This window comes from Mytilus edulis, chromosome 10 (genome assembly GCF_963676685.1).
Source record: "Mytilus edulis chromosome 10, xbMytEdul2.2, whole genome shotgun sequence".
Classification (NCBI taxonomy): domain Eukaryota; kingdom Metazoa; phylum Mollusca; class Bivalvia; order Mytilida; family Mytilidae; genus Mytilus; species Mytilus edulis.
This window is the reverse complement of record NC_092353.1, coordinates 35,606,904-35,621,653: the sequence shown is the minus strand read 5'-3', so window position 1 is coordinate 35,621,653 and position 14,750 is coordinate 35,606,904. Positions and strand designations below refer to the sequence as shown.

Here is a 14,750-nt window from a genome sequence, read left to right as displayed (position 1 = left end):
TGAATATATTTTAATATAGTACGCATAAAAAATGTTATGACATTTAATTAATGAAATATTTAATCGATCAATTAGTGGTTGTAATAAAAATACAATTCGAATATTAGAGATTATTTGGAAATGATGCAAAAATGGCTTGAGAAATGGAAGACACGTTTTCTAAGTTAAAATCTGGTGTTTCTGTATGTGTTCTATGTTCTTTAGATACTTCCCTTCATTTAAAAACAATACATTACTTTATCATTATACGTTTCTACTTCCTGTGAAATTACCTATCAAATTAGTTTAGGTTTTCATGCTTGTTTTTTTTTGGTCAAAGCAATATTTATTTGCCCATTTTATATAATTTCATTACAACAGACTAAATCAACTACAAATTCATTACTTATATGCTTAAGACTAAGTTGAGATAATATTAAATATGGTATCCCTAATTGCATGCAAAACAGCTTGTTGACAATTTTCTCTTGTCCATCCATAGGCATAGATATAGTAGCTGCGGAACCGTAACTCTTATGGTCCTTTTTTAATTTTTTTTGATTTTGCGGACCATCTATGGTCCGCAAATAGTCAAAAAATAACATAAGGACCTAAGAGCTACGGTTCCGCAGCTATAGACCACTTTCACTTTTAATTTTGCAGCTTACTTTCAATTTTAGTGCAGTCCGGTATATCTGTGCACCACAGACTTATGAGTCCACTTTATTAAACTGATAAAACCAATAATCATAATATATTGTGTGAACAAATTCATAACACACTTTTATTTCATAAACTTTTCTGTATGTATGGTTTCCAGGTTTCCAACTTAAGGCCAAAAAAAAATATATGTCTGTTTATGGTTACCAGAGCGCCGACCCTAAGCCATTTTATTTCCGTCATAATGTGAAAAATATACTGAACTCGTGTTAAAAGTGAAGATAGTGATGCCTGATACATTCCAATGTTCATAATCATGAATATGATAGCTGTTTTAAGGAAATTCACGACTTTTAATCAATAAAAAATGGAAATAATCCAATCATTAAAAATACGGGTAATTTCAGCCCATGGACAAATTGGACACGGCAAGACGGACCGCAGAAAAAAATAATGGAAAAAAAATAATGAAAGCGAAATACCCACCTACCTACCCTATTTATTTTGATGATGTAACCTTAAACAGACATATATTTTTTTTTGGCCTAAAATTTTGTATAGTGTATGTTCAAAATTAGGGAAACCCCTGTTATTAGAGTTCTTTAAATGTCTGATTATTTCTTGCATGCCTTCATAAAATGGCTTATTTTAAAGACAGTTGCATGCATTTTAGTGATAAATATATGAAATTAAGAAAAATAGAATAGTGCCATTAGCATGATTAGTGGTACATATATTATACATGTAATATAGTTTTTAAAATTTAAGCAACAGGGTTTGAACAAATGAAAGAATTTTATACTACAAAACATAGTTAAATATCTTTTTTCTTTTAGGCCGTTGGGGCAAATCCACCAGAGTATGATGATTGTGAAGAAAATGATGACGATATTGATTTCCTGAATGATGAAACATTTGGTGGGGAAATAGAAGGTACAAAGCTAATAAACATCAGTGTATGGACATGTATTTTTGGACAGTTTAAAGATTTAAGGCACCACAAATCATTCAGCCTAAAATGTATCATTAAACAGTTGTAAATGGTTTTGCATGGGCAGGGGTACACTGGCTCAAAATCTCACTTGTTTTTTATTAACCAGGGAGCAGTAATCATCATATACAGTGTAACCTGCCTAATCTGACACCGAAGTCTTCCAACATCCTGCTTTAACCGACACATTTTCATGGTCTCAAAATATGCCTACATGTATCCTTGCAGAAAAAACCTGAGTATTCTGACATCCTGCTTAATCCGCAGTGTTTCCGCCTGCCCTAAATAGAAGGGCGCCCACCCTTGGTGCCCTTACCCCCGCCCTTCTGCCCTCCAAAGCCAAAGAATGCCCCCCTCTGCCTTTTCAAAAGATACATTTTACAAATTTCATGCCTTCTGGCGTTTCCGGTAAAATTGTTACCTGAGTGATTGTGTAACACTAATTAACTGACAATAGGATTAAGTTAAATACCTAATGCCTTTGGCAGTTTTATCACCTCTGCTAATGATTGTTCACTGCTAATTAGTGGATTTAAGATAATTGAACAAATACTAGATATTTAATACAGAATGAAAATGCTGACATGTTAGCCATTTGTAATGTTTACGTATCATAGCATATGTACACATACAAAAAAATATTTTTAAAGAAAATTTAAAACAATTTAAAAGGCAGACTAAGTTTTGAGTAAATTGGTAGATTGGTAAAAACGTTTTGTTTTTATAACCACGAGTATGAAATTAAAAGAAGAACCAAAGAAATTTGTATTTGAACATAACAAGATTGCACCACTTCCTGTTTTATTTCTTGTATTATAATCCTCCTTACATAGGAGCACTTAACAAATGCTTTTATTTTTTAATCATAATGGAGTTTATACCTTCTGTAATATATGCAATGTATTATTGCATCATTATAATATAATCATCTCTTGTATCACCTGTTATATTTATAAAACTCCCTACTTAGGAGCACTTTGGTGTCCACTTCTTAATACTTTTTTGTAACAATTTACAAGTTAGGTAACTTTCAATAACACAAATACTATATGTCTAAACAAGTAGTTTTAATGTAAATAATTTAATTACATAACAAATTCAATTTTGTTTAGCTCCATCTTTCAGAACTACTTGTTTATTTTTATAGACTTGTATAATTAAGTTATATAAATTATAAAATAAAAAAAAAGATTTTTCTAAGGATTTTTTTCCTGATCAAAATGGACAGTTTGCATAAATTTACATCAATTAAAATGATATGCTTTGTGTCATGGTATGATAATTTGATAATAAAAAAATCTTACTGGAACCAACACTTGGAACACATTAATTTCTGAATAAGGTTAAAATACAAGTAATGTTCTGCAGCTGAGCCTAGCAATATATAATACATATATTCAAGGTTATTAATACACTGCCAAACAGTGCCCTTACAATTTGGGTTATTGCGCTAAAGTGCCCTTTCAGACAAGTAGCACCCTTCTGCCCTGAGATTCAAGCTGGAACACTGATCCGACATTTTTTCTGGTCCCCCAGTTTGTTGGATTACACAGTTTACACTGTATATAATATAGTAAAATAAGAAAAAGTGAAGGTGAATTTTGTGTAGAAATTAAAGTTTAAAGCACTATTAAAAGCATTTTATTGAAATGAGCATTGGGTGCAGTGTAATAAAAAGTGGATGATGTTACAGTAAGAAACACAAAAGATTTAAAATTTTGATTTAGTCTGAAATATGCTTAAAAATTCAGGACATTATAAGTCTTAAAAAGAAAGGTATTTGACTTGCCTGTGTTGAAAGTTGCAGAAAAGAAACACCATTTTTCAATCATTCAAGAACCATAACTCCTGAGTAGTGAAAGTGGAAAAATAAGTAAATATTGAACTTGACCTCCATTTAGATATGCATGGACACTGTTTGGCTGCTGCCCCCTCTACCCTCCCCCTTCCATCATCCAATTATCAATACCCGATGCTTACTTTGGAAATCCTGTAAAAAATTGCTGAATTTTTCATTTCCTTCTTTAACTGTTTGCTTGAATGTTATCCATCATAAAATTTTATCAAAGGCGGTCCCTGACTATTTGTTGTCATGGAATTAGTCAGGTGTACATGTCTGTCTGGCATGGTTCATCTGATAGTGACTTCATTTTCAAGTCATGGATCCTAGAAAAGGTAAAGTTTAAGTGAGGCTTGAAGTAAAATCTTCATATTACAGACTTTAATGAATATCCAATCATAGGGCCATAAAAAAGAATAGGTTTGTTTACCCAAACCCTACCTATCCAGAAAAAGGTGCCTTCTCAAATTCTTTTATTGTCCTGATTTGAAGTTTTTTTTTAATTAGATAGGCATGAAGACTAATAAACACCGGATACTTCAAAAAAAAGAAAGAAAATGCCTACCTATATATATATAGCTACCTACCCACTGTCTCAACCTTTGGGTAGGGTTTGGTCAAACCAAAATATTTTTAATTGTGGCCTAAGTAAAACAGGAGACATTTCAGTGTGTGAACTCTTGTTCAACCCAAACAAAAGATTACTAAATTTATTTCCTAAATATTACATGTAACTTAAAATGTTGATTATTGCAGCGGGTTTTGATTGGGAGGAAGAACATGAGAAATTTGCTGAAGTGTTGGAACACGACCATCCCAAACATGGACAAGGGATGCAAGATTCTGGATATGGTACAACCGACAAAAGCTATAGATCTCAGGAGGTAAATATGAGTATTGCCTTAAGTTACAGATCATTCTTACCAAGCCATTTCTTTCCTTCAATTTATTTCAAATGAAGATGAAGATATTTATTAAGCCTCAGCAATGGATGATGTCGCCACGCCTTTCTTAGCCAACAAATTTGATCTGATTTCTCTTTCACCAATAATAGACTATGTTAAAACACCAGAGCATGTTTTGCTCTTCTGGCTTTCTTGTTGTCTTAAATTTTTCACATTTTCATCTTTTTTTTCGAATCTACTTTGCTTATAATATTTTGACCAAATTATAGAGTACTACCCTTTGGTAGTTGATGATGATAATCATTTATTGTTGCATTGTAGGAGTACATGGAACAGAGTATCAGTCAGCTGGTTGTAGACGATGAAGAGGATATAGAAGATCCAGCAATACTCAATGTCAGCAAAAGCTACAGGATTCCTAAGGTAAACTGAAATGAATATAATGTAGTATATTTATATTTTGAAGCTTATATTAAATTTCCGTTCCTTAAGAGTAATGTTATAATTATAAGCTAATTTAAGATCAAAAGTGTCCTTACAAATTTTATATAGCATATAATTTTGAAAAACTATCTTGTTTCTAGAAATTTCAGCATCACATCCATTACACTATCTACAAGGAAGTCATTTCAGATAGCATCACCTTCTAGCAATATAACAACACATTACCATGATGGTTAAAGGTTGCTGGGGAAAACACTGATGATGTTGATAATTATTTAATTTGCACTTTATTTTGGACAAATTGTGAGCCTCATTGCCCCTGTTGTCTCTCCTTCTAATATGATGTTTTGTGTTTCTGAAAAACATTGACACCACTTAATATTTTAAGAATGAACATGAATAGTTTTGCTTATATTTACAAGAAACAAGATAATTGAAACATTTTTATTTTCAGAGAGAGACGAATATTGAGGATTTATTTGGACCAGAATCTCCTCCAGCTTTTCTAGACGCTGAACATCTGGTAAGATTTATTAAACCAATGTCAGAAACCATTTTACGTGTATTATGTTTGTCTTCATTTAAATCAGCAAAAATAAATAAAATTTTGATATTCTTTTTATGGTGAACTTTTACTTAATTTATACACTCATGACATGTACACCTATGTACAAAAATGATAATAATACTACATGTATTTACACTTTGCTATTTGTCTGGCTAGCCGGCATATAGTACCAGGACTATTTGTCCAGCCAATACAATGTGCATGTCACTATTTGTGTGTGCGTGTACTATTATTTTCAGCACTATTGCACCAGGGGGTAGCAAATGTTTGTACTCTTTATTGTGAGGGCCTTATCTTGATACTAAAATTGAAAAACAATCATATATATTCCATATTTGAATGTATTACTTCATCTATGGCTTTACATTGTAAGAAAAGAGATGAAATTACTTGTAAAACAACTTGGGTCGTGTTTGACTCGTGCATTTTAAGTTAACGTAAAGGATTTGGTCTAGCTGAAGAAAGTACAACATTATTTGTCTGTAGCTGTCAAAGAGAATTATAGACCCCTTGACATAAAGTTATCCATATTTTTAGTGAGAGGTGGGAGATTTTTCTATAATGTCTCTCCTCCAAAATAAAGTAAACAACACTGTTAGAATCTTATTCAGAAATTCTAGGTGTGATTTTATTTTATTAACGTGGTTTGGGGGGGGGGGCTGACACTGTGTGCTCCTTTTCCCAAGTTGCCCTTCTCTTTTTTTCTCCAGATCCCACCTTTGTTTACAGTCCCCTGTATTTCATTACCCCACTTTTTATAATCTTATATCCAACATCCTCAACCCCCCTCAGTCACCCCTTTTGACAGCTACTTGCAAGATTCATTTTCGAAATATAATTACAATCTATTAATTTAGACATGCCATTGTTTTAGGCCTTTCTGAACTCCTCTTGCTTTATATAAAAAAAGAAGATGTGGTATGATTGTCAATCATCCAATGAGACAACTGTCCACAAGAGACCAAAATGACACAGACATTAACAACTATAGGTCACCGTACGCCCTTCAACAATGAGCAAAGCCCATACCAAAAAGTCAGCTATAAAAGGCCCCAATAAGACAATGTAAAACAATTTAAACGAGAAAACTAATGGCCTTATTTATATAAAAATAATGAAATCTTTTCCACCATTTATACATCTCTTACAGTAGAGAGTCGAACAATTTTGTAAAACTATACTTCTCATATAGATCAATTATCTTTTATTTCTCATTTCCCGTTGATTTAAATTAATTTTGAATCCCTTTTATAAGATTATATAATTCTTTGAAGTTTAAACTATCGTATTCCATTGTCAAATTCTGGAAAAAAACCTGCAAAATTTTCACAAATATTGATATCGCCATTAGCCATGATCTTAAAATTGAAAATCAGTGAGGATTACACACGCCCACCTGTGCTACTGAAGACAATATTACATGCACTTCCAGAGGCACATAATATGACATGCACATTGCAATGGCCGGACAAATACCCTGGCACTATTCAGGTCCAATAGCCACTCCGTACTATTTATACAGTTCTATATATAATTTTAGGTTTCCCCTTCGAGTAGGAACATCTGGGGATCACCAACAAAAGAATCACACATGCAGAAACCAGTCAACAACCTCCAAAGTCTCTTTGATTTTGCTAAAGCATCATCAACAACTGTTCACAGACAGGTAAAATGGATATCTGTCAATTACGTAGAAGAACTATATTCATCATGTTATAAAAAAAACAATAGGAAATTTTTATCAAGGATTTGTCAGTAATTGTAATCTCATCTTGTATTCTTGTCCCTGTCCTGTACTGTCTTAAATTTTTAAAGGAAAAGACTTGCAGGGTTTGTTACTTGTGCTGTGTGGATGCAGTAGAAGTTAAGTACATGTAGAAAGAGTCACCATGTCTGTAGTAAAGGTTTTGCAAGTAATAATTTAACCAGAATACAATATTCAAAATATGGAATTAAACTTTTATAATAAATATAGTAATAAAATAGATGATTTTTACAATATATAAAATTATTATAAAAATCACACTGCTACATACTATATGCTGTAAAATGGGTCACCATGTCTGGAGTGAATGCCTTTATATTTTACAGTTCAGATTTATTCCTGTAATAGAGCTGTCTACATATTCTGTTATTTTAATGGTCTATTTTGTTTACTGTAATTTATCCTTGTCCCTTTTAAGGTTAAAAACTTATAGATATAATAAGATGTGGTATCCTAAGAATCATACCACATCTTATTATATTTATAAAATGTATAATCATTGTTTTTTTTAAGACAAAAAATCTTGCATTCAACCATATTTTCATCAATTTGAAGACATTTAGTTTTAGAATTAAACATTTTTCTTATAGTTCTTAGCTTTGTAGCAATTTCCAAATCAGTCTATTCTATTATTTGGTCAAGATTTGATAACAAGCAGAAGTGTGACTATAATAATTTATCTACAGCATCCATCAATGTCAACACCAGACCAACAGAGGAGATCTCCACAGATGATTCAGAAAGGACATACCCTGGAGGAACTAGAAAACCAGATGTTACAGCGACCTCCCCCGACGATAACTCGTCCTGTGACAGCAGAGGAATTGGAGAGGGCCATGAGGGGTGAGGTACCACCTCCCCAAATGCATCAACCTCCAAGACCTAATGTACCTCCTCAGTATAGAGGTGTACCACAAATGCCTATGCAGGTAAGCTCATTTGTTACATACACTTGCATAGTTAAAAGACACAATAATTTGAAACTTACATTTTATCTTTTCTTTGTAATTTTCTACAGGATGCCACTGAACATTAACCAAGCAACAACCACTCAATCAATCAATTGTGATGTAAATAATGGCATTTAAAATCAATTAATTGTGATGTTATTAATTGCTTTTAAAAATCGATGTTATTGGGATGTAATTAAATACTTTGGCATGTAATTGACCTTAAGTCTGTAAATGAGAAGGTAAGATAAGATCCATTATTTGACACCTAGAATTACTAGAATAGTCAAATTGTTCAAGCCTTTCAAAATTATATTAATTTTAATAGATAGATGAAATGTTTGATTATAATCTGGACATTTTATTGCAGAAGGGTCTTTTGTTATGTCACTAAGACCGTCAGGGGTACTACTTGTACAAGTTATTTTTAATTACTTGAAGAAGTAATATTAATATATTTATATAAGTAAATTTGTAGGATACTTATACAAGTGAATTTTATTTACTTGTATAGGTAAAAAAAAAATTACATGAGTTATGTCCCTTAGACATTCAGATTTTTTTACTTGTAGAAGTAAAAAAGTCATCCTATCTTCTTTTATTGAATTCTTATGGTTTCTTTGCTCTAATAGAATTTAAAATTATCTGCCCTTTGCAGATGGCTTAACTAATCATTTAAGTGTAATTTCATGGACAACGAAAATCCCATTTGTTTGTTATCTTCAGAACACTGCTCATTTACAAGCCCCCAAGAATCAATTTTTGAAGGCCTTGCGCAAATACTTAGATCTTTGCGTAATCAGTTTCTTTGTTGAATTAATGAGATGAAACATTGAACTCTAATAAAAAAGATTGAGCAAACCTGGTAAAAATCATAAAAGGCATGAATTTACATCTCAAACCTTGAGGACTTTTGTGGAATTGTAAGAAAAATTTACTTATACAAGTAAATTTTTGAGAAAATTAAGGGAAGATTATTCAAACATTATTTTTTTACTTATATGTGTATATCTTTTTTACTTCTTCAAGCAGGGATCTCCATGGATGAAAATTGAATGATGGAGGAACTTTCACCATCACAAACCGTGTCTATGGCGTACAGTGTAGCGCAATCAAAAGTATTTCATCCCACCATATAAGGAATGGTGAACATCAAGGATCCGGAAATTTTTTCACCTAATTTCAGTCATTTTCATATAATTTAAATGCTGGTGCCCTTTTCAAAAAAGGTTTGTCAAAATCTCATAACTGCAAAAGTATGCTCATACTCGTAGCATCATCAAACTTGTTTCACTGTTGCATCTATAGCATTTACTTCACGATTTATCCTTCCATTTTCCTAAAATCGATCAAGAGCATTTAAGGGAAGACAACAGCTTAAAAATAATATGATTTTAATGACTCAAAATGATAATTTTCTCAGTCATCGCTTACGTTTCTTTCGATTCTGAAGTCGAAATTCAAACCGGATGTAATGCGACAATACTAATACGAACAATTCCGGACTCATTTCCGGGATTAGTTTTGTGTATCAAATTCACAGATCATCGGCTTTTTAATATTTTACCTTTAATAGTGTGAGAATATTAATGAAAATAGTTGCACTTGCTTTATTTAGCATGAAATCATTTTAAATTTACGATTTAGTGTCTAATCTGCGGAAGAGAATTTCAGGCATGCATATTACATAGTAAACAAAGCACGTGTATTAGTAGTGAAAAAAATACTTTTTTCTACGTAAATTAAATCAAGTTTTAATTTAATTTTAAATCATAATTGACAATTGTCTTAGCTGAAAAGTAATTAAATTATGAAGACAGTTGGTATGGAATTTTAATTTCTTTATAATATTAGTTCGGAGCTTGTGATTAATAGCCAGGTGTGGATTAATCATTTAAAAACACAGGTAAAGAGATTAGCGATCATTAGCCAATAGCTCCCCGAGGCATTAATATAGTTATTAGGAGGGCCCTCAGGATTATAACACTACTGAAGTGACAGTTTAATTACATAAAATTGATAACAAAACAAAAACATGTTCAAAATGGCGATTTTGAAACTCGATCTAAAGAAATGACCGAAATTATTTCTGTTGAAAAATAAAATTTGACCTAAATCCCAATGAATCATTTATGACTTTTGGGTTTCCAAATCGGTCATGTCTGGCATATATGACCGTTTCCGGACCCTTGGTGAACATGCTGATTCATTGCTTATATTTAAATTACTATATTTATTTGAATTTTCATTATAGATCTGAAGTATCAACATTTTCATTAATTGCCGTTTGTAACCATTCAAATACCAAGCCTTCATGCCCCCCCCCCCCCCTCCTTAGTCGAGAATTACCAAAAGCTGTCATGAAGGTCCCCTTGGAGTTTTCTTGCTGTTTTTATACGACCGCAAAAATTTTAATTTTTTGGTCGTATATTGCTATCACGTTGGCGTCGTCGTCGTCGTCGTCGTCCGAATACTTTTAGTTTTCGCACTCTAACTTTAGTAAAAGTGAATAGAAATCAATGAAATTTTAACACAAGGTTTATGACCACAAAAGGAAGGTTGGGATTGATTTTGGGAGTTTTGGTCCCAACATTTTAGGAATTAGGGGCCAAAAAGGGCCCAAATAAGCATTTTCTTGGTTTTCGCACTATAACTTTAGTTTAAGTGAATAGAAATCTATGAAATTTTGACACAAGGTTTATGACCACAAAAGGACGGTTGGGATTGATTTTGGGAGTTTTGGTTCCGACAGTTTAGGAATTAAGGGCCAAAAAAGGGCCCAAATAAGCATTATTCTTGGTTTTCGCACAATAACTTTAGTATAAGTAAATAGAAATCAATGAAATTTAAACACAAGGTTTATGACCACAAAAGGAAGGTTGGGATTGATTTTTGGAGTTGAGGTCACAACAGTTTATGAATTAGGGGCCAAAAAGGGGCCCAAATAAGCATTATTTTTGGTTTTTGCACCATAACTTTAGTATCAGTAAATAGAAATCTATGAAATTTAAACACAAGGTTTATGACCATAAAAGGAAGGTTGGGTTTGATTTTGGGAGTTTTGGTCCCAACAGTTCAGGAATAAGGGGCCCAAAGGGTCCAAAATTGAACTTTGTGTGATTTCATCAAAAATTGGATAATTGGGGTTCTTTGATATGCCGAATCTAACTATGTATGTAGATTCTTAATTTTTGGTCCCGTTTTCAAATTGGTCTACATTAAAAAGGGTCCAAAATTAAACTTAGTTTGATTTTAATAAAAATTGAATCCTTGGGGTTCTTTGATATGCTGAATTTAAAAATGTACTTAGATTTTTAATTATTGGCCTAGTTTTCAAGTTGGTCCAAATGGGGGTCCAAAATTAAACTTTGTTTGATTTCATCAAAAATTGAATAAATGGGTTCTTTGATATGCCAAATCTAACTGTGTATGTAGATTCTTAATTTTTGGTCCAGTTTTCAAATTGGTCTACATTAAGGTCCAAAGGGTCCAAAATTAAACTAAGTTTGATTTTAACAAAAATTAAATTATTGGGCTTATTTGATATGCTTTATCTAAACATGTACTTTGATTTTTGATTATGGGCCCAGTTTTCAAGTTGGTCCAAATCAGGATTCCATATCAAGTATTGTGCAATAGCAAGAAATTTTCAATTGCACAGTATTGCACAATAGCAAGAAATATCTAATTGCACAATATCGTGCAATAGCAATTAATTTTCAATTGGAGTTATCTTTCTTTGTATAGAATAGTAGTTGATAATATATGTTGGAAATTTGCCAGACATGACTATGATGTCATTTTCTATTTTTATTTGCCAATAACTTTATGTAAATAACTTCATTGGAAATTTGCCAATATAAAATGTTGCTGATGAAGCTTTTTTTCCTTATCTTATCTAAAATGTTTTTAGATAATGTATGTTGGACATTTGCCAGACATGACTATGATGTCATTTTCTATTTTTATTTGCCAATAACTTTATGTAAATAACTTCATTGGAAATTTGCCAATATAAAATGTTGCTGATGAAGTTTTTTTTTCCTTATCTTATCTAAAATATTTTTAGCTTAAAAGTTGTGTCCATACTTGTTCTCATTTCAGATTTCATAAAAAAAAGAAAATTTCTTCAAACATTTTTTTGACACGATTAATATTCAACAGCATAGTGAATTGCTCAAAGGCAAAAACATTTTTAAGTTCATTAGACCACATTCATTCTGTGTCAGAAACCTATGCTGTGTCAACTATTTAATTTTAGATTTAAATAAGTTTGAAGAAGAAATCTTTAATTGATTTGTAAAATCTTGACATTTTTTTTGTGTAAAAAACCCATATAATGTCAAAAATTTGATCACAATCCAAATTCAGAGCTGTATCACGCTTAAATGTTTTGTCAATACCTGCCCCAACTGTTCAGGGATTGACCTCTGCGGTCGTATAAAGCTGCGCCCTGAGGAGCACCTGGTTGGTAATTGTTATGGGGGTGTTAAAAAATCATGTAGGCTTTATTTTCAAGGACACTGTAAAATTAAGCAGTCATGAACCCATTACCGGTATGGCTGATTTGCAGCAACAACAAAACGATTCGTTCGAGTTATGTGGAAGGTTAAAGAGATTTATAAAGCAAACATTGACAAATGAAAAGGTTTTTAATGACTTTATCTAGCAAAGTGATGCTATGCAACATGCATCTTTCGAGTCTGAATAGAAACCAGGAACGCAGATGCATCAATTTGATTGTAAACTACGAAATGAATTCGGAATTACGATACAATATTTCTTCACAGGAAATATTTAAGTTTTTACTTTTTAACTTTTAAAGTAATTAAATATTACAGTTACAGCAGAACTCGAATTATTTGCGATGAAATAATAATTACTGTGTTACATCTTATTGTGTACTACTAATATAAGGTGAATGCTGATTGCGTAAGTCAAAATAAAAGCACGTGTTCGACTTGTTAAACTGTTTTCTTTGTAACTGGATTTTTAATTTATTTTATTATTTAATCTAAATTATCATAAGCTTTTGCGGAAACTCAGTTAATTAATTCGACAAATGAATCGTCTATCTTCAGATAGTATTCTCCTGTCTGGTTTATTGATCTACCTGTATAGCTCAGGTACAAGTGATTAGCGATCTTAATCAAGATATCCCTCAGGCGTTATAACTGTATTGGATTATAATATAAAAAAAGCCTAAGGGTTATGCAATTACATGCATTTGTTTATAATTGCTAAAAAAATGGCGTCAGACTATAAACGATAACAGTTTTGAACGATGGTGGAAGACAATTTAATGATGGCGCAGGTCATTTGACGATGGCGCAAGACATTTGAACGATGGAGGGGGCCATCCTTAAACAGGCCATGGAGATCCCTGTTCAAGTAAATAAAAATAACTTGTACAAGTAGTACCCCTGACTGTAAGACATTGTAAACATGTGGAAAAAAGTTATATTAATTTTAAGATCTGTATACTTTTTGGTGATGAGTCAAATTTTATTTTAGAGTTATTGAGTTTTTTTGTAAAAAAAAATATGGGGGTGGGGGTTCACATGTCTTGCTATATCTTAGAAACTATTTATAATTACTGCATAAAACTTCACACACAATACAACGGGCGTATGATGCGCTCCTGGCGCAGCTGTTTATTTTATATTTGACTACAAACATGACAAAGCTAATGTGCAAACTTCCGCAGTTTGATCTTATAAGCCTTTGAAATTCTTATTTATGTATATCTATATTTTCCTGCAGTTCAAAGAAAAGCGGGAAAATATTTTATTGACATGATGGGTAATATGCTTATGAAATACAGCGTTGGGCTTTTCAACCGTTCATCACATTCATTGGAGATGGTATGAAATATGGCAATGGGCTGTCGGCAAATTGATATTTATTTTGAGTTGTTTCTTTATAGGCATATTGATAATGCTAAAGAATTTGTGTAAAGATCAAAGTTATATAGACTCAAGGAAGTTTTGACAAAAATGTAAAAATTTCACACCTTGAACCACACATTTTCTCGGAAAATTTCATAGGATATATAGCAGTTCGACAAACACTAATTTTGATCAATGAGAAGCTTAATATTTTCTTTACAATACATCATGATTTAAACGTTTAGCTGATTTTTACAGAGTTATCTCCCTATAGTTTAATTGATACATGTATTTGTTATATCAAGCATGTTGACCTTACCTTTTATTCCTGTCTTGACCTTACATTTTATTTTCTGAAGCTATAAAAAAAAAATACTTAAAATTGTTTCCTAAACATACTAGAAATGTTTATGTTTTAAATTTATGAGTATCAATCTTTCTTTAAATGGCCAAGAAAACCAAAGGTTATTTCAGTACTTACAAACTTAATCCCTTGATATAAGATTATATATTTATTTAATTTTTAATTCAACATGTTTCTAAACCTGTCTGCATATATACAACTTTTTTCCATTGATTGTGTCTGTCTATAAAACTTTATTAACACTGGTTCATATTTGGAAGAAACTTATACCTGAAAGAAAGTTAAAATGTTCTCTTTTTATTGCATGTGTTGATAGCCAATCATACAAATGTAGAATTGTGCTAATATTTGTAATATAGGTTTGGTAATACATGTAATACTTGTGAATATGAGATG

The 14,750-nt window shown here is 31.8% G+C and overlaps 1 protein-coding gene across 4 annotated transcripts in view; it reads left to right on the top strand.

The window, feature by feature from the left end:
- The first annotated feature begins 24 nt into the window (after window positions 1–24).
- LOC139491022 (protein PAT1 homolog 1-like) overlaps window positions 25–14,750 on the top strand; it is a 39,543-nt gene continuing 24,817 nt past the window's right edge. For 3 of the 4 annotated variants that reach the window (XM_071278274.1, XM_071278271.1, XM_071278270.1), the window contains exons 1-7: window positions 87–182; window positions 1,476–1,572; window positions 4,227–4,354; window positions 4,697–4,798; window positions 5,274–5,342; window positions 6,928–7,053; window positions 7,839–8,081. In XM_071278274.1, coding sequence (XP_071134375.1) covers window positions 144–182; window positions 1,476–1,572; window positions 4,227–4,354; window positions 4,697–4,798; window positions 5,274–5,342; window positions 6,928–7,053; window positions 7,839–8,081 — 804 coding nt within the window. In that variant the 5' untranslated portion in view covers window positions 87–143. Of the gene's footprint in view, window positions 183–1,475; window positions 1,573–4,226; window positions 4,355–4,696; window positions 4,799–5,273; window positions 5,343–6,927; window positions 7,054–7,838; window positions 8,082–14,750 lie in introns of all 4 variants that reach the window. The other variant, XM_071278272.1, reaches the window with a different exon arrangement.